The sequence below is a fragment of the Cryptomeria japonica genome, chromosome 1 (assembly GCF_030272615.1).
Source record: "Cryptomeria japonica chromosome 1, Sugi_1.0, whole genome shotgun sequence".
NCBI lineage: Eukaryota > Viridiplantae > Streptophyta > Pinopsida > Cupressales > Cupressaceae > Cryptomeria > Cryptomeria japonica.
This window is the reverse complement of record NC_081405.1, coordinates 446313575-446340615: the sequence shown is the minus strand read 5'-3', so window position 1 is coordinate 446340615 and position 27041 is coordinate 446313575. Positions and strand designations below refer to the sequence as shown.

General features: G+C 36.3%; 1 protein-coding gene across 1 annotated transcript; it reads right to left on the bottom strand.

The window, feature by feature from the left end:
• Window positions 1-4104: 4104 nt before the first annotated feature.
• On the bottom strand, window positions 4105-5285 carry LOC131066478 (membrane protein PM19L-like). The gene is made up of 4 exons (XM_058001252.2): window positions 5021-5285; window positions 4721-4931; window positions 4591-4636; window positions 4105-4491 (listed from the first exon to the last, which is right to left on the bottom strand). Exons 1-4 carry the CDS (start codon window positions 5175-5177, stop codon window positions 4408-4410), a joined length of 498 nt encoding a protein of 165 aa, XP_057857235.2. The 5' UTR covers window positions 5178-5285; the 3' UTR covers window positions 4105-4407.
• Window positions 5286-27041: the final 21756 nt, after the last annotated feature.

Below are 27041 nucleotides of genomic sequence, written 5' to 3'. Positions count from 1 at the left end.
ATTTTTCATATGTAGAAAATTTATGCCTCTAAAATGCAAGTGTCCAAATCATAAATGTCAAAGCCAATTCTCATCTTTTAATTTAGATTGAAACACTACTTGTGCTGTATTGTTTCATCCATATCTTGAGTGATATTTTGTTGAGTAGATTGTGAGTTCTCTTGAGAAAATTAAACCTTCACATTTAGTGTCAAGTTTAAGGAAAAGCTTCCATTGTTAGTTATTTAAAATTCTTCTATTAGCTATTTTTTAGAAATTGGTAAAAAATTACACATTCTTTAGTTTTGAAAGACACTTCTTAACCCCTCTAAACTATATTCAATTCTCATTAATTTATTGTTTGAACCACTTGAACAAAGTAAACATCTTCAAAATAATATTTTTCCTCGCTTGTTTGGTTAGAATATTGACATTGCATTTCCACATGACTTGCTATTATCAATCCTCAAGTAATATGTTTTTACAAACTTATTCAAAATAGAAAAAAAGAAAATTAAATACCCTATCATTGATTACTACTAGTTGAATCTAGAAACTAAACATCTTTTGGACTCTCTTGAGCAACATTTCATGCTAGAACATACTACCATGATTATGATGTTCTATAGAAAAAAATGCAATTTGTTTCATGAAATCAAAATTTCTTTTTCTACATTCATTTGCATAATAACTATACTTTTTTTGTGTTGTTTCCTGGGGTCCAGTGGTTTTTGGCAGGTTGATTACAAACATAATTGTAGGCCCATCATGGGTGGCGATCAAAACATATTGGATCCCACTTTGTATGAAAAATGGAGAAACAAGATTGAGGTTTGGGATGAAGTGTTGGGGGGAGGAATTATGTCCTACATTAAGAAACTTCATGGACACAACCCTAGGGCTACTAGGCTCTTCATCAAAAGTTGGAATAATGGTACCCTCTGAATGTTTGGGGGTGAATTTGTGGTGGATGAGAGCTTCGTTACCGAAGTTACTAAGATGCTTATGGATGAGAGAAAATTTTACAGAGACAAGAAAGCGACTGAGGAAGCTCTTGAAATCTTTTTCTAGAAGAATGAGAGGGCTAAAGTTTGTTGCACCAATGATGGAGGATACAATCGAGAGGACCTTAAATCCCTCTAGGAGAATGTTGCAAAATTTATTATGAGGTATATTACCCTTGATGACCACTATAAAAGTGTTTTTACCTATCATTTCACTATTCTGAACCATTTTAGGCATGATAGGTGTATTTCAATTCCTTTTTATTTTTTGTTGTCTTTGTGAAATAGTGTTAATGTGCACCTTAGAAAGAAAATCTCCCTTGTTCTTCATTATGGTTTAATCCTCCTGATTGTTGAACATGCTAAATCTTTTGAGATTAAGCCTCATCCCTCGGCCACTTGGATGAACAATATCCACTATGCCTAAAATGTCCATTGACACTACACCGATGAGTCTTCAGAGTTTGAATCTTCTGATGAAGATGCTTTCCACCTAGGTACCCACAAAAAGAATTCTTCTTCTAAGGGAAAGGGGTTTGATTCTTATTCTAAGGAAAAGGGGCTTGATTCTGATAAGGAATGTTCTAACAAGGGTGACTCTGATTATGCCCCTTCTGATGAGTTTGTCCCGGATTCCTTCAGCCCTGACTCTACCAAAAAGGGCAAGGCCCCTAAGCCCTTGTGTTCTAATGGTAATAAAAAGAATTTCAAGTTGGGCTCTGCTTCGTGTGTGAAAAGGGAACCCCCCCGGAGGCTTCTCAATGAAATAAATCTTCCAAGAAAAAATTGTATAGAAATATTGATAGTTGCATTCCTCTTGGAGTTGATGAGGACCAACTAAACCTAGATTTCCATATTGAAATCCCTATTGAATTGGATAAGGCTACCCCTGTTAGTAAAGATACAAGCTCCTTTGCGGTGGATATAAGGGATGGTGAGAAAGTTGTGAAGGTGGCCATGGATGGTCAAACCAATTTCTTTAATTGGGTGGTCGCAGAGATTTTTGGGTTGAAATGCAAGATTAATAACCTTATTGCTGGACATAACACTTCAAACTCCCCATCCTCAAACAACACGAACAACGTGCTTGATCTCATCAAGAAGTTGGTGATATATGTTAAGGCCATGAAGAATGACCATGAAGAAAAAATTATGAACTTGGAGGTGGCTCTTGATAAGGTTAATGAGAAACTGAGAGTTGTCATTGTAGTGAGCAGAACAACCATGACTAATAGCATAGAGGGCCTTTCAAGATTGAATGAGAAAGCCCAATCTCTCAATATCTCCCCTTCGGCCATTGATGCCTCCCCCTCCATTTCAGTTTGCAGAAAAGGCAAGGAGAAGGTTTCCATCACGAAAGGCGAGACCTAGACTAAATGGGGACCTTTGATGCACACATGCAGTAGGGATAAAGGTAAGCAAGTTAAATCCAGTGATATGGAGGATCTTACAGAGATCAATAGGATTTTTATTGATAAAAATGTTAAGACTGCTCAAATGTTGAATGCAGTTGTATAATTTCTAGGTTTTTAGACCCTGTTCTATGTTGTTTTGTTGCTACTGGCCAGTTGCGGCTTGGTGTTTGGTTTGACTTTGTTGACTGTTAACTTTTGTTTGGGTTTTGGGTCCCTGTAAAACTTGCTTTACATTAATAAAAAATCATAATTTTTATATTAATATCATTAAAATTAAGAATTGTCATATCTTTGGCTTTGGGATTAATTTTGACTTGGGTTTCAATAGTCGTCTCTTCCACTTAAATATGTTGGGTTATTATTGCCACCTCTATATGATTTTTTTCCTCTATATTTAAAGTGGATTTTGTCTATTTCTACCATAACTAATTGAAATTTATGACATAAAAGAATAGCCCAAAGAAGAGCTAGAAGAATGACTAAGCCCATGTTCATGAGAAATTAGAGAGACATGGAGCTCATCTACAAAAAAATGTGAAAGTTTTTAGTTTCTTTTATAACCATACGAATAGATTCATTTTTTTGGGTAGGCCCTTGAGAGTTCTTTCTACTACTCTCTTAACTTTAAGAATCTCACCATGCAATTTAGTTTGATTAACTAGTCCTATAACTTGGATGAAAATTAAATTTATAGACTCAAAATCTCTTTTCAACATTTGCAACTTTGTAGTTTTTGTCTTAACTATTTTTTGATATGTAGTTTGAAGGATGTTCCAAGATTTCATTGATTTTCTTCCTAGTACAACCCTTGGGAAGATGCTCTCATGTATTGCTTGAAAGATGGTAAAAGAGTTGAGAAATATTTTTTCCTATTACCCTAAAGAAAATACTTTTCTACTTGAGATAATGCTTTGTATGTTGTTGCATTTGGAGGTTCAAGGAATTGTTTCCATAAGCTCCTTTATACATTGTGATTGACCAATATACATAATTCTTACCATAAATTGAAGAATCTAAAGATTTGTAAGACACGTGTTAGAAAGAGTTCTCATTATATGTTTGATACCAGATGAAAGAAAAACAAGAGATAGATAATACAAAAATAATTCAAACAAATATTTAGTTGATCAACATAAAACTTTAGCTCTTCCACACTAATAATTCAAACAAATATTACACACTAAAAAAATACACAATCCAATTAAAAAAGTAAGTAAAGAATTATAATTAGATACAAGATTACTCTTACAGAAAAGAATAAAAATAAAATACATTTTCTTTCACTTACAACAGCTTTTATTTAAAATAGTATCTCTTTTTCTTTTTCCAACACATAATATGATTGCATTTTATAACTAGTATATACTTATATTTTATATAACTAGTATATTTATATTTTAAAAAATTTATAAAAACAAATCAAATCTAATATTGCTTTAAGAAAAACTAATCAAATCATTTTGTTTTATATGGTGGATCCAAACAAATCAAATTCAATTTTTATTTTCTAAAAACAAATCAAATCCAGTTTTTACTTTTAAAAAACAAAGAGATCAATTTCTATTTTATAAGATGGATCTCCTTTTTGTTTTTCTAACATAAATTATGTTGATCTCCTTGGATCCTCCTGCCATTGTAGAATAACTATCCGTGTAAAAATCATCACTCTTTTCAGAAATAAAAACCCTCCAAATTAGAGAACGCTGTTGAAACATAACAAATATAATAATATAACAAGAGAGTTTAAAAAGACGAGATGGATATCAAATATGATATAACAAGAAAGTTGAAAAAGACAGATGGATACTGATACTGGACAGTCCTTGACTCTTAACCTTCCTTAAAAAGAAGAAAAGAGATGGAGGCAGAGAAGGAGCAATTCAAAACCAAAAAAAAATTCTCTGTTAAATGAAGTAGAGGCACCTCGTCTGCTTTGCTGGGGAATGGAATTGGGATTAGCCATTCCAACAAGAAAGAGCAACTATTGAAGTAAATACTTTTCAATTCTGTTAAACGATACCGATGCTTGTGAGCACAAGTATATACAGCGGTTGCGTGGCAGACAAAATTATCACAAATGATTCCGCTATTTTCTGCAAAAACATTGAAATACAGAATGAGCGAAATCTTCTGTTACCAATGGAAATCCTCATTGTATGGAAGTAGATAAGATAGAATGAATTTCTGCTTACCAGACACGAGTTTCTGCCCTGCAAATTCATTTCTTTGCACGCCAACCTACATGAAATGTAGACACAGTATCAGCCATTCCATTGGCAATGATACAAAAATAAAGCAGTAAAGAATAAGCCACACACCCACCCCATGGCCAAGAGAGTGAAGCCCCAGGCTGTTAGAGCAGAAGAGGCCAAGCCATTTTCTGTCCATGAGCGCAAGTAATGAAGCCCGGAAAGGCACGAAGCAACTCCCACCACTCCGGCTATCAATGCAAAGATTATGAAGAATCCAGTGGCCCCATTTCCCATTGGAAAGTACACCGCCCACAATGGGTTGGGCAGTGTAGTTTCCAGTCCTGCAAGTTTACACCAAACATTGCCCTAATCAGATAGATCTTTATGTGATTTCAAAAGAAAGTAGAAATAATCTGAAAGAGAATATAACCTGTGACGATTTCATGTTCAATTGCCTTGTGAAGTGCCCACCCAGCTGTTGCACATACAGTTATATACATGCACAAGTTCAAAACCAGAATAGTCCCCACAACCAAACTTATTGTTTTCTGGCCCATCTGCATTGAAACAATTGACAAGGATGCCATAATCGCAGTCAATATGGCAGCTAACAATAAGTTGCACAGTTTTTATGTGCATTTCTTGCTTGCAGCATATGTTCTTTGTTATGGAAAAGTATCACCATTTCTTGGGGATTTCGTTTCCCATTTCTTTTGTAAAGTTTTAGTGCTTTCATTTGTGCGAAGGTGAATTACTTCCTACTTCCACCGCCCCCCCTTTTGTTTTGTTCTTTCCTTGAAGTTGCCAACCTTTATTTTAGGGAATCAAAAATTCCAAAGTAAACTTCAAACAACCATCCTTTCTGTCAGATGTCGAATATGTGCTAAACTTCACCATAAGGTTCGTTTATTTATGGTTTTTAAGTGTAGAGTATATTAATTTGTGTGTTACGTTATTATATAAAAGAAAAATTTTGAGGTCATATTTTTTATCATTCAATATTAAATAGGAGAGTTCTATTATAAATCGCATCGTCATGAAAAAAAACATAGTATTTATATGACAACATCTACATTAGCTAAACATATTTTATGATTTTGAAATACCTTTAATCTTTGTTTCAATATCATTTAATTGAAATCTAGGAGTTTCATCAAAGGAGAAGATTCATGTCTTGGAAACTCCCAAAGATGTTCCTAAAAGTCACCAATCATTTACTATTTATCCAAACATCAAGGCAAACAACAATATGAAGTGTCACACCTATTAGATTGATTTGTATGTCATGTTGGAATCCAAGAACATTGAGAGGGGGGAGGGGGGGTGAATTAGTGATCTGCCAGAATGATTAATTTAAACCTTATTAACACAACAACTCAGCAACCAGTAAACATAAAAGCAAATAACAAGAAGTAATAATGCAACCACAAAGATGAACACCATAACACCATAGATTTATACGTGGAAAACCTCAATGAGGAAAAACCACGGTGGGATTGGAGACCCATAATATCTATCCACTGATCAGATGAATAAATATTACATATAAGGGGCCTGCACATGGAGGAAGGCCAATAGCCTAGAGTGCACTACTCATCACAAAATGAGCCTAACTAACTACAAAAGATATCCAGACTACAATTTGGAAATAAGAATGAACTGCAAGTATAGCATCTTCTATGCCTGAGTACAGTTATGGTTAAGCTCAATGCCAGAAGTCTTAAACCTCTTACACAAACCCAATTTGATCACCAATGATCAACCAAAACCTCTACATATGATTACAACTTTATTCGCACACAAATAATCCCATAACCCACGATCGATAACCTTGATCTACAAAAGAGATCTTACATCATATTTGTACCAACCCGAGATCTAAACAATTAGGTTGGCCACCTAAAAGATAATACAATAAATCCATTACATAAACCCACAAACCAATGATAATCCAAGTCAGCCTAAGACTGAAACAACTTTAACCAAACAATAAATCCAATCGGTAACGCATCGGGAGCATCCACCAACACGTTACATAAACCGGTCCATAACCTAACATAATAACATTAGGTCCGGTGCTAAATGCAACACCATTGATCAATTGGAACATGAACATGATAACCATCAACATCTCGAGAACCTTCTAGAAGTTGCACCAACACCACTTATCAAATCCATCAAAAGATCTTCAACAAAGGTCTGCCGTAAAACCCTTAATGGTAACCAAAAGGCTTACTAAAACATATGATAGCTTCCCGATCACCAAATCTCGAACCAACTAGATGTGACACGCATCTGAATGACCGAACCAAACCAATTCCACCAATCTGAACATACCGAAGAATACAAGAGATGATCTCTAGATCAACATCACAATCCAAGCACTCTACCGGAACCCGGTAGACAACCAAACAAGCTAGTGTTCACATCAATGAAACACATAATCAATTCCACCAAATTATCAACATGTCATACATTGATTATATTGATAAGGTTTCCATTTATGAGAAAGAAAATGATCCAAAGTGAACTACAATGATTTTACCAATCTAATATAAGTGTTAGAATTGTTAGGATTAGAAGCAAATTTAAAGTGTAGGAATTAATCAGAGAATTCAAAAGATGAAGACATTTTGACAATTTGCCTACATCCACACTCAAAGCAGGGATAATTCTTATTAACCAATATCCAACCCACACATACATGGGTTGCACACAACCATTTATACAAATATATTCAACTATTAAATGAATAGATAGGAGAAGGCGAAAGGTCATCTAACTATTGGGCTTCACATTCCCAACAATCACCCCCATGAAGGTGAACTGGTACAGCCATGCACTCTGAAATCCCTGCTTCCTTTCCGAAACTCACATTGCACGCAATTTGCAAGATTTTAACTTAGCGAATGCTTGTTCACACATGCTTCGGACAAGCCTTCTCCGAATCAAATCAAAGTTAAAAATGCTTTTCGACTTGAATTCACCCATTATGCCAAAACCAGAAACACCACTGTGTAATACGAAACCTTCATCCAAACCTTCATCCAGAAAAGAATCTTTTAATCCATTCATAACACAGTAAAATTCAGCAGTGCTCATCTGTTCTGCAACTAATGATATATCTTCATCCAATTTCCAATGCTTGTGAGGATAAGTAACAGTTGTAACCTCCTCACATTCTGAATAAACCGGATTGGGTTTTGCAAACAACACCCTATAGCCATCACTAATAGACTCTTAAAAAGCCTTTGTATGTTTCCTTATCAACATTATTCCCTGTAAATCACCCACACTTATCTTTATCACTGATAGTCTCACGGAAGCCTCAACAATCGTTGTAGACATGTTGCATTTGTTTTATTATGCCAGGACCAAGCTGCGTGATAATATAATCTAAACCAAGGAGTGAATACATTCCACTTAGTGCAACCGATGCAAACTTCTCTCTTTCTACCGTTATTACTTCAATGATGTCATTTGCAGAGTTCATCAGCATTTCATCATAATCGGTGAACAGGGTTTCACCCTTAGTTTACAGGATTGCATTTATCTTGCCATCAAACTGAGTTTCTTCAACTGCCATCTTGCACTCTTCTAGCAAGATCCCTTCCTCCAAATTCAATAGGGAAAATGATTTTTCCGAGTTCTTGGAAACACTGTTATCCAACAAACTCAAAGTTTCCAGCTTCTCTGCTACAACCCCGTTCTCCCCACACCATGGATATACGAGATTCTTATTTGTTTGAGTCAATAACATACATGGAAAAAGGAGCGGTAGAGAAGAAGAATCCTCATGTGAGGATGATTGAGGGATGATTAGAGCATCCAATGATACGACACCACTCCCAATTCCTTGTGCGTCACATGCTTCTCGTGACTGCACTTGGTTTAGGCGTGAGACTTCATCACCATGCCCCTGCCACTGCATGTCATACCTCTATAAAAGCGTGTTATGCCTCTGCGCGTGGATTCTATCCAGCGCTATATCGAGAACTACCAGGTGCTTCTCCACGTAGCTCTCCTCAACCTGTCCAGACTTGTAATCACCTACAACCGCATCAATATCAGTAAATTTCTCGTCAACTGGAGCCACCTCTCTTTCAAACTCATTCAGCACGGCTAAAACATCTTGCAGGGTTCTCTGTTACAAACCAAAACTATCTTCTACCTTGGACTCCCATGACTCATCTAAATTACACTGTCCAAAATACTCTCCAACATCTTGGACAATAGTAACCCCCTCTGCTAGAGAACAAAGAGATTTCTCAGTTTCCTGAGTGCTTTTCACTACAAATTCTTGCAAATCATTATCGTTATCACCGCTCTCTTCCTGACTTTTGACCTTCCTTAATAGTGACTCTTCATCTCCTTTGTTCTCCAACGAACTCTCTGTCGAGGAAACTGTAAGTGTTTCCTCTAATACTACAGACGCTGTAGTTACTACCCAGTATGAGGCCCTTGCTACTTGCTATGTAGCATCTGGATGCCAATCACGTGCAATCAATGCATTCCACTCCGCTTCTACTTCTGCAATCTTCATCAATAAATCCTCGCTTCTGCAATCTTCTTCTTCTTCGAGATCATCTCCATTTGCTAGATTCGAGATGACATCCTCCTCACCTCGGGAGGCATCCTCCTCATCTTGGAAGGGAAACAAACCAGTCTCTTCTTCTTCAAACCACGAATACAACAAACCCTCTTCTTCTTCGGTCGCAGTCTCCTCCTCTTTCTAACCATCCCACCAATGACATTTTGTTTCAACCTCCACTTAGACATCACTCTCTACCGAGTTTAGACTGCCAAGAAATTTTTTAATGACTTATTTGGCTTCGTCATCTGAAACTTCAGCCCGTTTGTTGATAACATAAAAGCACCCAGCTCCGGGATCGAACAAAAAATAAGGGCACCCATCTCCAGGATCAACCACCCAATCGGATCCCATCTCTGCTCAACATTTCACCATGGCTTTGATACCAATTGTTAGGATTATAAGCGAATTTAAAGTGCAGAAATTAATCAGAGAATTCAAAAGACGAAGACAAAAGAAACACACAATTTATCGTGGTTCGGCAATTTGCCTACATCCACACTCAAAGTAGGGAGAATTCTTATTAACCAATATCCAATCCACACATACATGGGCTACACACATCCATTTATACAAATATATTCAACTATGAAATGAATAGCTAAGAGAAGGCGAAAGGTCATCTAACCATTGGGCTTCACATTCCTAGCAAGAATTGCATTGAAAAAAAAACCTTAAACTAAAATTCCTAGAAATTAGCTATAAATCATATGCTTAAAGACTCAATAGAACAATATTGTCTCAAGATTCCGCCAAAGAGATCAATAGTGAAAAAATGGATGGATTTTTTAATTCTGTAATATATTTGTGACACTCACATGTCATAATTGCACTCTTATACCCTAGGATTTCCATGACACAAAATGGTGCCACTTAATAGAGCATAAAACTAGTTCACCAAAATGATTGAACGAGTGAAAAAAAATTAATTGCATGCCGATATCATCATGGCAACCTTTTAAGAAGGTAGACTTCCCTCTACTTTTAACATTTATACTCAAGACCACAACCTACATTCCTTATAGACAAATGGAATAGGGTGAAAGTGGTACATCATCTCAACCCTTAACCTAACATGGCATGAACATAAAATTGAGATTGAGAGACACTATTCTTTAACTTCTTTAAGGAAAGCTCAAAATTACATAGTAGATTCTAAAAGTTGATATGGATGCTACAAGTTACTAGAATTGACTAAGTTACTACAAAAAATATTTTTAAACTAGAAATTCAATAATATAGGCTAACTGAGATAGAGACCTAGTTGCAATCCATTATAAGTGGGCCTTTTCTTGAGTACACAATAACCTTATCTCTTCCATAGATAATCTTTTTAATAAATCAAAATATGTGTAATTTTCATTAGATATTGATGATAAAACAAAAGTATAGGGTAGAAACACCAATCTTAGATTATCTCTGTAGAATTTATTACATGATACTTACAAAATATATTACTATTATATCCTAGATTGCATACTATATATCTACTTCTCATGAAGAATATCCTTCATATTTTATACATTTCTTAACATCTACAACTAATAATACATATATTTGATCACTCCCTATTATGTAGGAGAAGATATTATCTAAGCAATAATAATTAAATTAGGAAACTAGATCTTAAATAGCTAGGAAGAATATTCATTTTTGAATAACACATTGTGTGGATGAGAAGAAGTTTATTGAGTAAAATAATGATGAATATATCAAGATGTTTATTTTGTGGAAGCTTCATTTGTCCTATTAGAAGGACAACAATTTACCAATTGCTCAAAGACTCTTCTTTATTATTAATCTAATTCCTTCTTAGCTATATGGGTGATGCTATCATGCTTGTGGGTAGGCTACTATTATGGCTACAATAATGCCATAATCTTCATTGCATACATTCTATAACAATGACTACATGTTGTGAATATTAGTTGTTATAGGCAATGACTCTACTCATTTTACTTTTTTTATTGCACTTCACATACTCATGAACATGATAATCATCATAACCAAGATAAAATACTATAACATTTTGAAATAATAATTATTTCTATGATAATGGTAATCCTTTTTAATATCCTACCATGAGGGCCCATATTTGACCTTCTTCTATAATCATTTAGCACAAGAAATTATTTACATGATAATTACAAGAATTGATAATAATGAGACAATGTATTGGGCTTACCCTTTTGGTATTCCTTGGTCATTTTTTCAACAAATTGTACAATTTTTTTTGGGAAATGACCATTTTGTTATGTTGAAGGTGGCTTAAAAGCTTGAAATTTATACTACATAGAAAATATTGTTTACACCACATTAGCCCAAAATTGATATATTGACATCTATTTGGTTAATTGTTAGTCAAATTATTCACCCTATTGTGGAAACTTGTCCAACACTACTATTGCATTGGGCCTTTTTGACCATGCATCTCCAACTACAAGTAGTCTTGAGACTTTTGCAATAGATTTTTCACATACTCTTCATTATACCCATCAATCCTTAGAAAATAGTTGAGCCACCCTACCTACAGGAAGATAGGAAAGCTTGTTGTTCATTCAGGAGTATTGCATGATCTGTAGATTTTTTGTTGATAATGTCTCTTCCCATAGTATCATAAAGAGCCAAAACAAGGAAGAAATCCCCTTGAAGTTATAAATAATCCTTCCTCTTATGTTTCTAGTGACTCTGTTATGTGATATTGGTGGTAGGTATTTATCTCTAGTTGCTAGTAACTTCATGTGGCTAGTTTCTTTCAAGAGTGTTTATAGTCTTCAACTTATGTAAATTGAATTTGATCAAATTTTCTGAGGAAATAGATACAATCACATAAATTGTTCATATCTAATTAATAATCACTTGTTAGGCTTGCTTTCTTTCTACGCTTGTTTTTTATTCCTTGGTATATTCGAGAATCAAAATTTTAAAAGTATTAAACTATCATATTTTTAATATGTTCTAAACTTTACCATAAATCCACTAACTACACAATGGAGGATAAATTAACGTGTGTGTAATTAACTCTATGGTACTGATATCCCTATAGGGTATAGTATAAAAAAATTTAGATCATCATAACGATATCATTCCTTAAAAGGAGACATACCATTTGACTTGTGTTAGGACTTGTGTTGTAACAATACTCTCCAAGATTCAACCATCTAACTAATGCTAATTGTTGATCACAAACATAATTCTTATGATATCCTTCAACCCATTTTATCACTATCTCTATTTGACCATCAATTAGAGGATGATAACTAGTGTTGGTGCCCAAAACCATAGATTAGGGAACCAAAGACTTGCCTAATCCTCAGTTGATCCAATTAGCCTTGGCCAATGAACAAGGATGGTCGAAGACCAAATCCCTCTACACTTTAGGCTCCACTAAACCTAGGTCGGTATAACTTACACTCTCAAGCACAAAAGAGGTTTATTTTAAGTGAATTTAAAATGTGGGAGTTAGCAATTGCAGGGATGACAAAAGGTTTTCTTGCAATTATGCTAACAAAAGTGTTTTTTATTGAATACCTTAAAACTGATAAAACAAGTGTGAATATAGTTGTGATGTGTAAAAGATTACTGTTAGGACTTTAAGCCATTATGAAAAAGAGCAGTACTAATAGAAATTAGAAGATTTGTTTCTTTGATAAGGACCTAATGCATACAAACTTATTCAACAAAGATTAATAACAAACTAGTGCTTTATCTGACCATTAATGAATAATTTTATGGACAAGAATCACTATTAACTCAAGAGACAACTATAAGACCATCACTGTGAAAGTTTCATTATGTGTGGTATTAACAATAAAAACCCAATCTTACATTCAATACAACATCATGTGATGGCACATCACAACAAATCTAAAAGATTTATCAAGAAGACATATGATTCCATCAAACACAAATTTACATAACAGTTTGAAGATAAAAGCATGAAATATTGTATATTAACTTTTGGAATAAGAATGTACACAAAAAATGCACTTACAAATACTCCAATACATTCAGTTTGCATAAAACAAACTCCTCATTCCTATTAGACTTTTCTCAAACATAACACTTGTAGCCCAGCCAGTGGCAGAATATTATCTTATCTCTTATGATACAAAGATGACTCACTACATATATATGAGCCAAAGGATTCAAGTGAAAGGACACACCCTTTCATCTTGTTAAACTAAACTTGACTAAAACCTAACACCTAACTGCTTAACTACTAGATACAAAATATAAAAAATTAGTTATGACCATCCAATATTATATCACTTTTTTATGTGCTCCAAATACTTTAGTAGGTCCTGGTGTTGAATACAGTATCCTTGATAGCGATCTCCATGGTAGTCATTCTCTCCATTTGCTCACCTATCTCCTTCATATCCAAAACATCTGCTCAGGAAACATTAAGGGACGTGTTGAGTACATTCTAGCATTCTGTAATCCAAATCCCTTTGTCCTTTAACTACTCTACATCATCCACAACATCTGGCACACCATATCTAACAATATCCTTACAATAGGTAAATTCCTTCTTGATGTCTAAACCAAATGCCTTATGCTTGTTCAACCTTCTCTGGATCTTCTCAACAATCTTCTCATCGGCACTCTTCTCTTTCAATAATGCCTTCAGCGTCTTCAAAATTATTTCATGAGAAGTCATATTATCCTGGGTCTTCTGACAATTTGTCCAGAATTCTTTGAGGACTTTCAACAAGTGCTCAAACCTATTTGTCAACAAAACACAAGCAACATCTACCCTGGCAGTCCTGATTTGATTTCTTAGCTTAATGTTTTCTTCCATTTGGTCCTCATATTTCTTTTTCCACTACACACCGGTATCAGTTACCTATGGTACTTCATGACCACGACTTCTCAATAGGTCTTCATATAAATTCTTGTATTTCTGACCCTCTTTTAACACCCACTGCATTTGGGCCTTATTTAGTTTTGCAATGTCAATCTCCAAATCTGTAGTGACAATTGGATTAAGTTCTCCCACTTTCAGCCTCATCATGTGCCCAAATGCCTTATCTACATCTATAATCTTGGGTCTTTTATTTGGAGTGTATAGGGCCCAAAACAACATTTCCTCTTCATTTGGGTCATATCTTGATCTAATAAAAATATCATTAACACCCTGTATGTCTAACTTTACATCCTTTCTATCAAAATGCAACAAGCTGTCAAAAATAAAAGAAGCACTTAAGTCCCATCCTGGAAACAAAATGATACCTACCTCACTAAGAAGTTGCCTCCCTCTCTGTGGTGTCATTGTGGCCACTTCTGCATCAATGTATCCTTTCAATTTTTTAACCATCTCCGCTTTATTTTCTGGGGTGACATTTGGGATGCTTTTCTTCAACTTTTTCCCTTTGTAATGGTACAAGAATGACTTAAACTCTTTGGACCATACAAAAACTTCATCTGCAAAAAAAGTTGCATGCTCTTCCATTATCACATATGTATTTGCATTTATTCTGACCATGGCTTTCTCTTGGCTCTCTACCACTTCTTCTAGTTTAGGTGCACGGAGGGTAGATACAACTATATTCTCATCAGACCCACTCTGAGAGTCTCCTTCTTCTTTCAGTTCTTGAAGCCTCTGCTTTTGCTCTTCCAATTTTTGGTTCAATTCTTATAAGACTGCATCAGCCTAATCCCATTCCTTGTTTCTAAACAAATCTTCAGCCTCCAAGGGTATATGCAAATATTCTCCTAGGTTTTGGCTCTTCCTGCACTGGTGGATATATCCCTCTGGATCATGATTTTTCTGAGCTTGGTGTCCATACAAATTGTACTCCTCTACCAGCTTCTTTTCTATCATCTCATAAGCCTTGGTAGATACAATGGTGAAGTCTCCAAAATGCAAAGTGCTAGGCATAAATACTTGCTTGTGTGCACCACCCAAATGGTTTGCATTTGACATACTGAGTTGCCTAACAATCTCTATATAAGCTCAATCCTTTCAAAAACTAGTGTAGGCAACATATATGGTACACCCTCAAAACCATAAACCCTAAAAATAGTGAAATTCTGGCATACAAACCAATCACCCCAATTGTGGTTGACACTAGTGTCTCCAAAAGCATGGGGTCTCAAGAATCTATTAATCTCCTATGAGGTAGACCCATCACATTCTAACCCAAACAATTTGTACAAGGCCTTGAAAAAATATTCTTCAAACAACACATAGTGTGATTTGTCGAACCTTGAGTCCCATAGGGATACCCATAATTGAATTGGTTGGTTTTGTCCCTCTTTGTTCCTGGAAGTCACTTTTAATTCTCCTGGCGACAAACCTTGCATCTGAATGGAAAAAAAACCATGTGCATTAGCAATGAATTAAAATTGAAAGTAGGGTTAGGCTTTGTTTGCAAAATAAAAAATCCTTCATGCAGCTTCTCTGCCAAGTAAGTTGCATAATCAAATGGCCTTGGCTCATGCATTTGAATGTACGCTACCAACACCAATGGGCCTCTTTTTTTAAAATCAGGAACTTCTTCCTCACAGACCTGGCCGCATGCCCAATATGTGTACTACAAGTATTGTCTGAACAGAGTAATTTCGAAAGGAGGACCATCTTGCTCCATGAGTCATCCGTTCACCTTTTTGTGAATTGCCAACTTCCACACTATGTGGGCGGTGTCCATTTGGGTATATTCTCCTTCTAAGTCTATATAAGATAGGGGTATGTTAGGCTCATATGCCATGTCTAAAACCTCCTGAATAGACCTGACAAATATTTGGATGAATGGATCCCCATTTGGCAATTGGATGCATCTTTTTTCTTTTTTGTACTTCCTAATGAGCAATTCCAACAATCTGAGATTCAAAAAAACATTTGGGACCACCAGTCTGCCCAAATTTGTCATCCAAGGGTTCAACAATGGTATCTCCTTGTTCCGCCTAAGGTAGTGATATAAAAACAATTTGTGGCCTCTTATGGTTGTCCAAATATCTCCAACGCCTTTGTATTTATATTCCAATTGATCCTTGGGTGGCAAATTGGTTTTAGGCCCCCTCGATTTAGCACTAGATGAATCCATCTGGTCAATCATGTCCTGGTTCAATTTTCTCTTTTGCAGACCCTCCACGGACTTCATCTTTTTTGATTTGGTTGACTGTGTATCTGAGATCTCTATGACCTTTCTTTTCCCTTGTGAACCAAAAGCCTCCATGATTAAAAGCTTGGATTCTTAAATTACCCATGCTTCTTGTCTGCAACTTCAATGTTGGCAGCTGAAGAAATTGTGAATAATTCTGACACAAAAATTCTTTCTTTATGTGGATATGCACCAGCTAGAGTCTGTAATGATAAAAAACTTATCAAATTTACTTTGTGCAGATCTAACCCACTTGATCGCGAGAATTAAATAATGGTTGCCATATCAGACATTCTAATGGCTAATTGGCGTAACCCCACCCGATAATTCAATTACTTAGCACCATTTGTATCTTGCATTCCTTAAATTACCTTTTTGTCTTTCTGATCGGTATAGGTCATTTCAATCAATCCATCCGATCTAGCTCTGGCCATTTCACTTTTTTCCTCACGGCTTGACTTATCCCGATGGATCCACCTTTCCTTTCTATTAGTCAGCTTTTCTTTATGTCACATCGGGGCATGTCTCTCCTATGAAACCTTCCTCTTTTTATTCCTCTAGTCAGTCCATTGGCCTTCGGGTTGAAGTAACTTAATACTTCATCTAATGGTCCCATGACATCTAACTTTCTTTTTGATCGGCATAACTTTCACCGATTTCTTCATTGGGTGTCAGAGTAGTGTATTTTCCTTGCTTCGGATAGTTATAGTCTCCCCGATAGATTCGCCCTCTATGGCATTCTGCCCATCAGGCATCGACACAACTCTAAAAATGTTTCTCCAGTAGTGTAAGCTATCCTGATGAATCTTCTTGCACCTTACTCTCCTTATCGAGTTTCTTCGGTCTATCAGCGTAGGCTTTCCCGATGTATTCATCTCATTTGTATCGAGCTAATCTTCCTCATTGAGCATCGGGATAACCCAAAATGCATCTCCCCGATAATGTATGTTATCCAGATGAGTCTGACTCCCTTTCTTGCTTGGTATCACTTTATCAGAGAGAGTCTCTTTGATAGAGCTGTCTTCTCCATTTAGTGCATCGGGTATTGGGGTAACATAAATTTGGACATCCCAATAACCCGATGTCATCGCTATGAAGACATTACTCCATTGGTTGTTAGCAAGAGCTCCATCGATAACCCCATAAGGTATCAGGATGATATTTTTTCCTCATTGCCAATAGTGTATGTTATCCCGATGACTTTGACCTCCTATCATATTCTCACCATAACTTGCCCTGATGAATTTCCGCTTAGTCGCACCTTTTCCTGCTACTCATACTTTCAGGAAACACCGTCTGCATGAGCTACTCTGATCAACATACTCCTTCCTTGTTAGGCAATCTCATCGGGATGACTTATGCAAATAAGAAAAATTTTGCAGTTTTTGAAAAAGAAAGCCCTCTTTATGGATGCAACTTTTAATAATCATACTGAAGGGTTTCTCCCACACCATTTACCTCTCTGAATATGCTCACAACCCTACTCTATGCTAACCTTCCAAAAGTACTCTTGCAATGAGACTAATTTTGAAAATGAGGATTGCCAGAATGCAATCGTACTCAACTCTTCCCTTGAATATGCCCAAGTGATGCCTTTTAATGAAGACACTGTGACATATCACCTGCACATACAATCTAGCAATAAGTGCTCCTATGATGAAACTATATGCAAAATCATCCATATATATCACAAAAATATTTTGTAAAAATATGTGCTAACAGTGGCTCTTTCTGGGGATGTATGTTCTCTTTAAGAACATAGCAAGATCTCAGCTATCTCTTGAAAGCAGACCAAAATAGAAAACTAAAAACACATAATAGAAAACAAAAGGAAAACTATATTACTATGATACAAGAAATACTCCCTAATTATCAAGAGAAGAAATGCTTAAGGTATTGAGCATGGACAGGAAATTCCAACACTTCGCCTTCAGTATCATGCAAGTAATATGAATTTTCTCCACTTTTTTCTAAGATGATATAGGGTCCTAGCCAAAGTGCATAAAATTTTCCATGTTTTCCTTTGTCTTGGTCTCTGGCATTCCTTTTCAGTACCCATTCCCCTTCTTCAAAAGTTTTTTCACAAGCCTTTTATCATGTAAAGACTTAACCATCTGTTGTCTCTGAATGTTTCTTTCCTGAGCCTCTTTTCTACACTCATCCAACTCAACCAACACCATTAACCTATCCCCCATGAAGTCTATTTCTTCTGAACACTCCTCTGTAACAAATTTATAAACTGGAAGCAAATTATTCAAGGGTAATCTTGCTTCTTTTCCATATACAAGCTCATATGGAGCAAATCTTGTGGACTTCTTGACTGTCACTCTGTCAACCCATACTACTAAGATCAATTTTGAATTTCAAGCTCTTTTATTATCACCCAACATTCTTTTAATAATCTTCAACAAGTTCTTATTGCTTGATTCTTCTTGTCCATTTCCTTGGGGATGGTAAGGTGATGAATAGGATAGAGCGATGCCATAATTTTCACAGAAATCAGAGAACTCTTTGGATCTGAAACACATCCCATTGTCTACCACAATCTTTCGAGGTACTCCAAATCTGGTCAGAATGTTTTCCAAGAAAAACTTTGTCACCACTTTGCTTGTAGCCTATCTTGTGGGAATGGCTTCAACCCACTTAGTAAAATAATCAGTAGCCACCAAAATTCATTTATGCCCACCACTAGATTTTTTTTCTATTTCCCCTATGAAGTCAATACCCCACATCTGAAATGGTCCTTTTGTATGCATGGGTATCAGAGGAATAGCTCCATTATACTTAAGCTTCCCTGAAAACTTTTGACATGCTTCACATTTTCTGATATAAGCATGACAATCCTTGAAAACTTGGGGCCAATAATAACCGGCATTAAGAATTTTATGAGCAGTAGTTTTGGCTGAGAAGTGGCCTCCACATACACCTTCATATAAGTCTTTTAAAACAACAGATGCTTGACACTCATCTAGGCACAATAAGAGAATACTATCTCTATTTTTCTAGTATAAATCTCCATTAAGTAATACATGTGTGTGTGAAAAAAGTGGTTTGTAAGCTTCAAACACAACACTTCAATTAAGTCAATATATCCATGGTTTATAATCAATAATCAATAAGTAAAAAACCATAACAAAGTGACTAATTTCCTTCTAAAAGATGCGAGTATAAGATTGCTCTCAGATTTTTATAAGCAATACCAATGACTAGACTACACCAAGACGAAGGATTTAATCTATATGATATTAACTATATGGATGAAAGATGGATGAATAATTCAAGCAATAATGGATGCAAATAATCTAAAAAGCACAATAATCTTCAATGACTCTAGAGTGAAATTAGCGTGATAATAATCTCCAAGCGTGTTCTCAAAAATCTCTAGGGTAAATTGGAATGAGAGCTAAAGAATGAATTTATAGAGAATCACCAAGAGAAAAGCTCAATTTAGAATTAATTGAAAATAATTGAGAAATCAGGTTAAGTTGACCTTGAGATAGATTCCAATTATAGTTTAATTGAAATGCATTCAAATTAGAAGTCCAAGTTGCATTGGAAATAATAATAAATTAATTCCATGCATTTGTGATAAAAATAGATAATTCTTTTATTTATTCAAGAAAAGAGTCTTTTCAATGCAACTGAACTTCTTTTTCTGAAAAGCTTTGAGTTCCAATTTTAGAGAATAATTCAATAATTCAATTAAATTGCTTTTTTGATTTCAAGTTCTAAATTTAGAAAAAGAAATAATATCTCAAGTTTGATTTCTCTCTCAATTCAATTCTTTTTGTTTAATTTCAATTCAACTCTTGTTTTGTAACTAATTCCTCTTTTGTAATAAATTAATTCCTTTTGTGATGATTAAATTGCAATTATTAATTAATAAATATGAAAGGATATTTAATAAATTAAAATGGGATAATTGATCAAAAATGATATTCTTGGAAATGATTCAATTAATTAAATGAATATTTAATTAATATTGAGTAATTGATTTGCCATGTGATATTTGATGATTAAAGAATTAATAATGTCCTCAAGATTGATTTAAATGCTTTTCATTAGGACCTTGGTGATGTTGTTGAGATTAGGGGCCCATGGTTTAGATGACCATTTTTAGGGTATTACATTTGCCCCTCTTTGAATTAATGTGTGAGCAGCACATTGGTTCAAAGAATGTGTGATGTCTACGAGATGTCAGTTTTGAACTTGAATGATCATGAACTAGATGAAGAGCAAGGTGTTTAGCTTGATTTGAAGTGACAAAGCTGAATGAAGTCTGATTAAAGTGATATTGTTCCCAAACTTGATTGAACTGAGGAACAATAGAAAACAAAGATACCGAACTTGAACTTGATTGATCAAGAAGCGGATCTTACTGATCTAGAACTTGATTGAAATTAGATGCAATGAGTGATGATAAAAATCAATCTTGAACTTGAATGATCAAGATACGATGAAGACAAACTGTTCAGCTTGATCAAGAAATGAATACTAAACACCTGCTTAAAGTGAGTGTGATCAAAGATACTCTTTAAACTTTTGATTGAGTTTAAATGAATAATCAGCTTGATGTGAAGCGATGAAACTGATTAACGTTAAGAGATTGATTCAGATGAAAGACAAATATTAGTTTGATTTGAAGTGATGAAACTGATATGCCCCTAGTGATTGATTCGATTCAGATGATCGAGAGATCTCAACTTGATGTGAAGCGATGAAGCTGAGATGCCCATTAGCAATAAGAATTGATTTTCTTTAGTTGAAAAGATTTTGCTCGACTTTTGATGAAGATTTGAAAAATTTCTCGACTTGTGAGATGTGAGGTCATAAGGTCATGAGTATGCCCCCTCGAAAACAAAATCAAAAGATAGCGAGGGAACATGATCATAGGCAATTGTGTTGCGAAAATAAGTTATTTGAGCACAAATTGATTCGGAGGAATATTTGAAAAACTCAACATTGATTGATGAAATTGAGCGCAAAGTTGATCATAATGTTGATGTGTAGAATTGAAATGGATATTCAGCGTTGAAATTGAGCACAATTTGAAGAAAAAATGAGTATTTGATGAAAAGAGCGCTAAGTGGTCCAAATTATGAAATTGACTAGCAAAATGATCTCGAATTTCGATTTTGATCGCAAAAATGGAATCAAAACAGTTAAATTAGCTAAGGGTACAATTTTCATGTGCATCAGAGCAAGTTGAAAAATTAGGTTTTTGGCTATCTATGGGACGAAAGTGTCATTTTCAAATCATTTTAACCCTCCAAGTTTGAAAATTCAAAAAGCCTTCTGCAAAGAAAATGGTGGTCCCTACTTGTCAGCATCGATTGGAGTGCCAGAGATGTCATAATCGACCCTAAAACTATGAGCCAACGGTAAGTGATTGATCTTAAGCCTCTTTATGTTTTCAATTTTGAATTTTTTTGTTCATTTTTCAAGTTTTCCGCATGTGTGGGGTCGGGTTTCACGTTTTATCGTGCGAGACAGGATCCTGTCTCGTACGAGTAACTGGTAATTTTTCTTTTGTCATTTAGAGTCATTAGAATTATTGTTCGGGATTCACCCTCGTATCGTACGACAGGTCTGTTAAGAGACCATTTTGTCATGCGAGAGGTAATAGTATGTCGTTTGGGGTTGTTTTGGCGTGCGAGAGCTATTCCTAGCTCGTACGAGATTCTATCTCTCTGTATTTTGTCATTCGGGAGACAGTGAGCATTTTTGAAGGTCTAAATGTGAAAATTTGATTTTGCATTTGACTTAGTTGGATTAGCGTGATGTTTTACTTCTCTTATAGGCTCATTTGGAATGTTTTTTGATGCTTTGTTGTTGGGTTTTTGTAGGTTCGATTACCTCCTGTGTTGTTTAGATGCGTTTATCCTCCCACTATGGCATTAGTTTGACATCTATCTAAGGTTGAGCAGGCTCATATTGACTTGTGCGGCTTGACTCATCTATTGAGATTACTTGATATCCATGTGAACCATGGAATGCTCACGGCGCTGGTTGAGCATTTTCATTCAGAGCATAACATGTTTCATCTGCCGGTGGGGGAGATGACTATCACTCCCGAGGATGTATATAGGATCCTCTGTATCCCTTTTGCTGGGGATAAGGTGGATTATGATTTAGGGCACCTTCCAGGATTACAGGCAGTGAGGCATGTCTTCAGTGATTCTGACATTTTGACTCGTTCCATTAGTTGGGACATACTGATGAGCAGGTATAGCGAGGAGTATGCTCTGGCATGTGTTCTAGCAGGGTTCATAGGTTGTTTTCTGATGCTAGATAGAGGGCAACAGGGTTTCTAGTATGAATGGGGTCAGATGCTAGAGAGATTGATAGAGACCCCTCAGAGACTTGGTTGGGGTTTGTGTTTATTGGCCCACATGTATCAAGAGATGCATGAGATTGTGTATAGAGATGGGTGGAGCATGGCTGCTAGTGTATATATTTTGTAGGTGTGGGGTTGGGAGCACCTTCCCGTTTGTCGGCCCATAGTAGATGACAATAGAGAGCTCAGGCAGCTGATTATATACAGGTGTGTCGGATACATTACGCAGCCCCATTTGGGCAAGACATATTTTTGGAGATGGCAGATAGATGACCTGATAGCCATTGTATGGAGACCGTATAGAGGTTTGGAGCCTTGGGATGACTGGTGGATGGTTCGCAGGGACCTTTTTATTACGTGTCCTCTTATTGGGAGATCTTAGACCATTGTGGAGTGGTTCGTCATTTCTCGAGTGATGAGGCAGTATGGCCGGCCTCAGGGGATCTCGCAGGAGTTTATAGTGTATGCACATTATGCAGATGAGGAGAGACAGGGATGGTCTCCATGGTTGTCTTATGCTTTGGTGATGCAGGAGATGACTGGTTTACACCACCTAAGGTGGGATTATATGGATGATGTGGTGGATGCAGGGGTATTGCCCCAGTATAGAGATTGGTTTCAGCAACATTTGTTCCCTTGATTCATAGATATAGTAGAGCAGGCTCCTCATATTGAGGATGTTGAGGATGATGCCCCCACACCGGTACAGGGACAGGGACAGGGCCATAGGCAAGGACAAGCACAGAGAGCTCAAGCTCCATGACAGAGTGGTGGTGATCCTGGTGCTAGCAGTAGCAAGGTGCCAGCTGATGTTGGACAATAGAGGGGTGAAGGCGGATCCCTAGGGCATGTAGGAGTGAGATTGGGTGGGAATGAGGAGGAGTGAACATCTCTGAGATAGGTCCGGTAGTGGCGGGATGAGCGGGGTGGAGCTATAGGTGGAGATGGGGGTGGAGAGCCTGTGAGAGAGCAGGGGACTGATGCAGGACGGTCGATGAGAGCATGTCTTGCAGAGCTACAGTCACAGTTGATAGTGGCTTAGACTTAGCTGGCGGAGTGACACTGACAGCTTGCCGAGGTGAGGGTCGAGTGTGATTGCCAGATCGTATCATTGAGGGCAGAGTCGAGAGAAAAGATAGAGGCTTTACGACAGGAGGTCCTTCTCCAAAGTAGTAGGGCAGCTTATTATGTGGCAACATATAGTGTTGCAATTTTTGTTGCGTAGCAGGTGATACCCTACTCGTAGTATATGGCACGATCAGAGGGAGCTTGGGCACCTCGTCAGGATCCTGGGCATTAGGCGCCTCCTCCTCCACCAAGCAATGAGGGAGAGGGTGCTAGCTAGATTATTTCTTTTTGTAGCTCAGATATTTTTTTGTAGACACACCCATTTTTTTGTAGCCTATACGATTCTTGCTCTGATGGGAGTTTGCATATGTCATTCGACATCATTTTGTACTCTTAGACTTGACATGATATATATACGAGATCCGATTTGACTTCATCGTACTTGTGTTGATTCGTTTATGAGATGTCTTTTATATGCTTTATTCTATATGTATGCATTTCTTTTCAATATAAATGTATGTAATGCAAATGATTATGGATGTCTATTTTTGGTTCTTTTCATATGCAAATGAATGAATGAGTATGAGTAATGGGTAATGCAATGTTTTCATTTTTATATGCAATAAGATGAATGCAGATGAGTAAATAATGAAATGTATGAAGCTATATTAAATGTTATGTATGCAACTAAAACATCTCAAACCACAAGTACTCGATCGAAGAAATGATGATAAATAGACCACTTAGTGTATGAAATGATGATGCTTTCAGCTCTCATTTAGAAGATAAAGAGATTATTATCATACCGTAATCAGTCTAAATTCACAAAAATGCAGAATGATATACAAAATGCATCCTAAACCTAGTCACTAGATTTAAAATACTTAAGATTCATCACTGAGCATAATGAACACAACAGGCAGGTTAGAGTTCCTTTCTTTCTTAAATGTGTAATATTTATTATCTTGTCCACAATGATCCTTTTTTCATTCATATCCTTGGACAGATTTTGTAGGGACCCGAATTGCATCATAAAGAAATTCCCTCAAAACAGACAAAGAAATGATATGGACCTCCCTGTAGCATACAAATAAGCAGAGGTGAGGTATGTGAGGTGATTTCACCTTGTTGTGAAGGCTCTTATCATAGACACCCAGCTAATTTATATGTTTCTAGATCATCGGGATCATTCCTACAAGTAGAAAACAAAGAAAATATTATGCCCCCAATCCTTGCTCCTCTTAGTCACAATAGACTTCCTCGAGTTACTTAGAGGGATAATAATAAAAAATCAATATAAAAGACAACATACAAAGAAAATTTTCATTCATAGCTCAAACTATTTAGTAATTGTTTTTCATTATGTTGTTTTGCTTGTTTACTTAGTGATAAAAACTCTTTGGTAGTTAGGAAACAGGTGACTAACTCGAAGTGGATGACTAGGTTTCATTGATGGAAAGATGACTTGGTTGGCATTGCTTAGGATATGTAAATTACTCTGTCGAGTAACCTAAGACTAGGACACTAATCAATTTCAATTCATGAGGGTTCCAACGAACCAGGATGTCATGAAAGTGACTGAAAAATATTTACAAGCGTAAGCAAAGATGCATGAAAGCGGGAAATGCCAACGTTGTGTTGATAGATGGAGGGCTTGAGTATAAGAGGCACCTATTTGCCAGGTTTTCACTTGCTTGGCAGAGACTGATGTTTTTTTACCAAGGTGCCTGTTTACTAGGTTTTCACTAGGGCATTTTCTCTCTTTTTATATATTTTTTTTCTTTTGATGACTTTTCCTTTTTTTTGTATTTTTTTTATTTTTCCATTTTTTTTTGAATTTTTTTCAGGACTTTTTCCAGCTATACAAGTTGGTGGCACAAAGAATGCTAAGCAAAGAATTTCTTCAAGTGGATGGTGTTAATCAGTTCACAGAGCTGTTCTCATTCCGAGTTTAAGAGTTGATAGGCACCAGAGCTGAATACTGTAGTAACAATGTAGGGACCCAACCAGTTGGGTTCAAACTTCCCTTTATTATTGCAAAACTATTGATTTTTTGGATTTTCTCTCAGAACTAGGTCACCAACCTGAAATTCTCTTTGTCTAACTTTCTTGTTATATCCTCTGGACATTCTCTTCTGATACACTCTGAGATGATCAAACACCACTTGCTGACGCTCATCCAGGAATTCGAGCTCTTGCAGTCTAGATATTCTATGATCTTCATCAGTAACAAGACCTTGCAAAGAAACTCTTAGAGATGGTATTTCTACTTCAATAGGTAGTATTGCTTCGGACCCATGTACCAAAGAGAAAGGTGTAGCCCCAGTAGGTGTTTTGATACTTGTTCTGTAAGCCCATAGTGTAGGATTGAGCTGTAGATGCCAATCCTTCCTAGACTTGTTCACTATTCCATGCAAGATAGTCAGTAGGTTTTTGTTAGATGCCTCAGCTTGTCCGTTACCTTGAGGGTAATATACTGATGACCAGTGTTGCTTTATTTTGAATTTCTCACAAAGCTTGTCTAGATCTTTATTCTTAAACTGTCCTCCATTATCAGTCATGATGGACGAAGGTATCCCATACCTTCAGATGATATAATTCAGGATGAACAAGGCGACTTGTTTACCGGTTGCTTTAATGAGCAGAATCGCCTCTACCCACTTGGTGAAATACTCAGTGGCAGTTATGATGAATTTATGTCTGTTGGATGAAGCAGGATATATCTAACCAATTAGATCAAAGGCCCATTGTTGAAAAGGCCAGTGTGTTATAAATGGTATGAGGTCCCTTGTCGAGGCATGTATGAGATTTCCATGAAGCTGATATTTCTCACAAGTCTTAGCGTATTGGATGGCATCTTTTTCCATGTTTGGTCAGTAGTAGCCAGCCCGTAGTAGTTTCTAAGCTAAAGTAAGGCCATTCGAATGAGATCCACAAATACCTTCATGGACTTCCAATAATGCACGTTTAGATTCTTCAATTTCTAGACATCTAAGCAATGTATCGTCCAAACCTCATCTAAATAAATCATTAGCTATGATATCATACCATGAAGCATTTCAAGTTAGGTTTCTTTTCTCATTTTGAGTAAGATTTCTAGGGATAATTTGGTCTTGTAGATAGGAATAGATGTGGCTGTATCGGGATGAGTCATGTCCAATAATAGAACAGACTATTTGGGTCTCAGGAGAATCATAAGCGGGGTAATATAACTCTTCCACCAGGAAATCAAAGCGAAAATTGGACTCATGTAGGTCAGGTATAGATGCCAAGGTAGCCATAGCATCTACTGCTCTGTTTGTAGACCTAGGAATCTGTTGGAATGATACAAAAGCAATATACTTCTTAA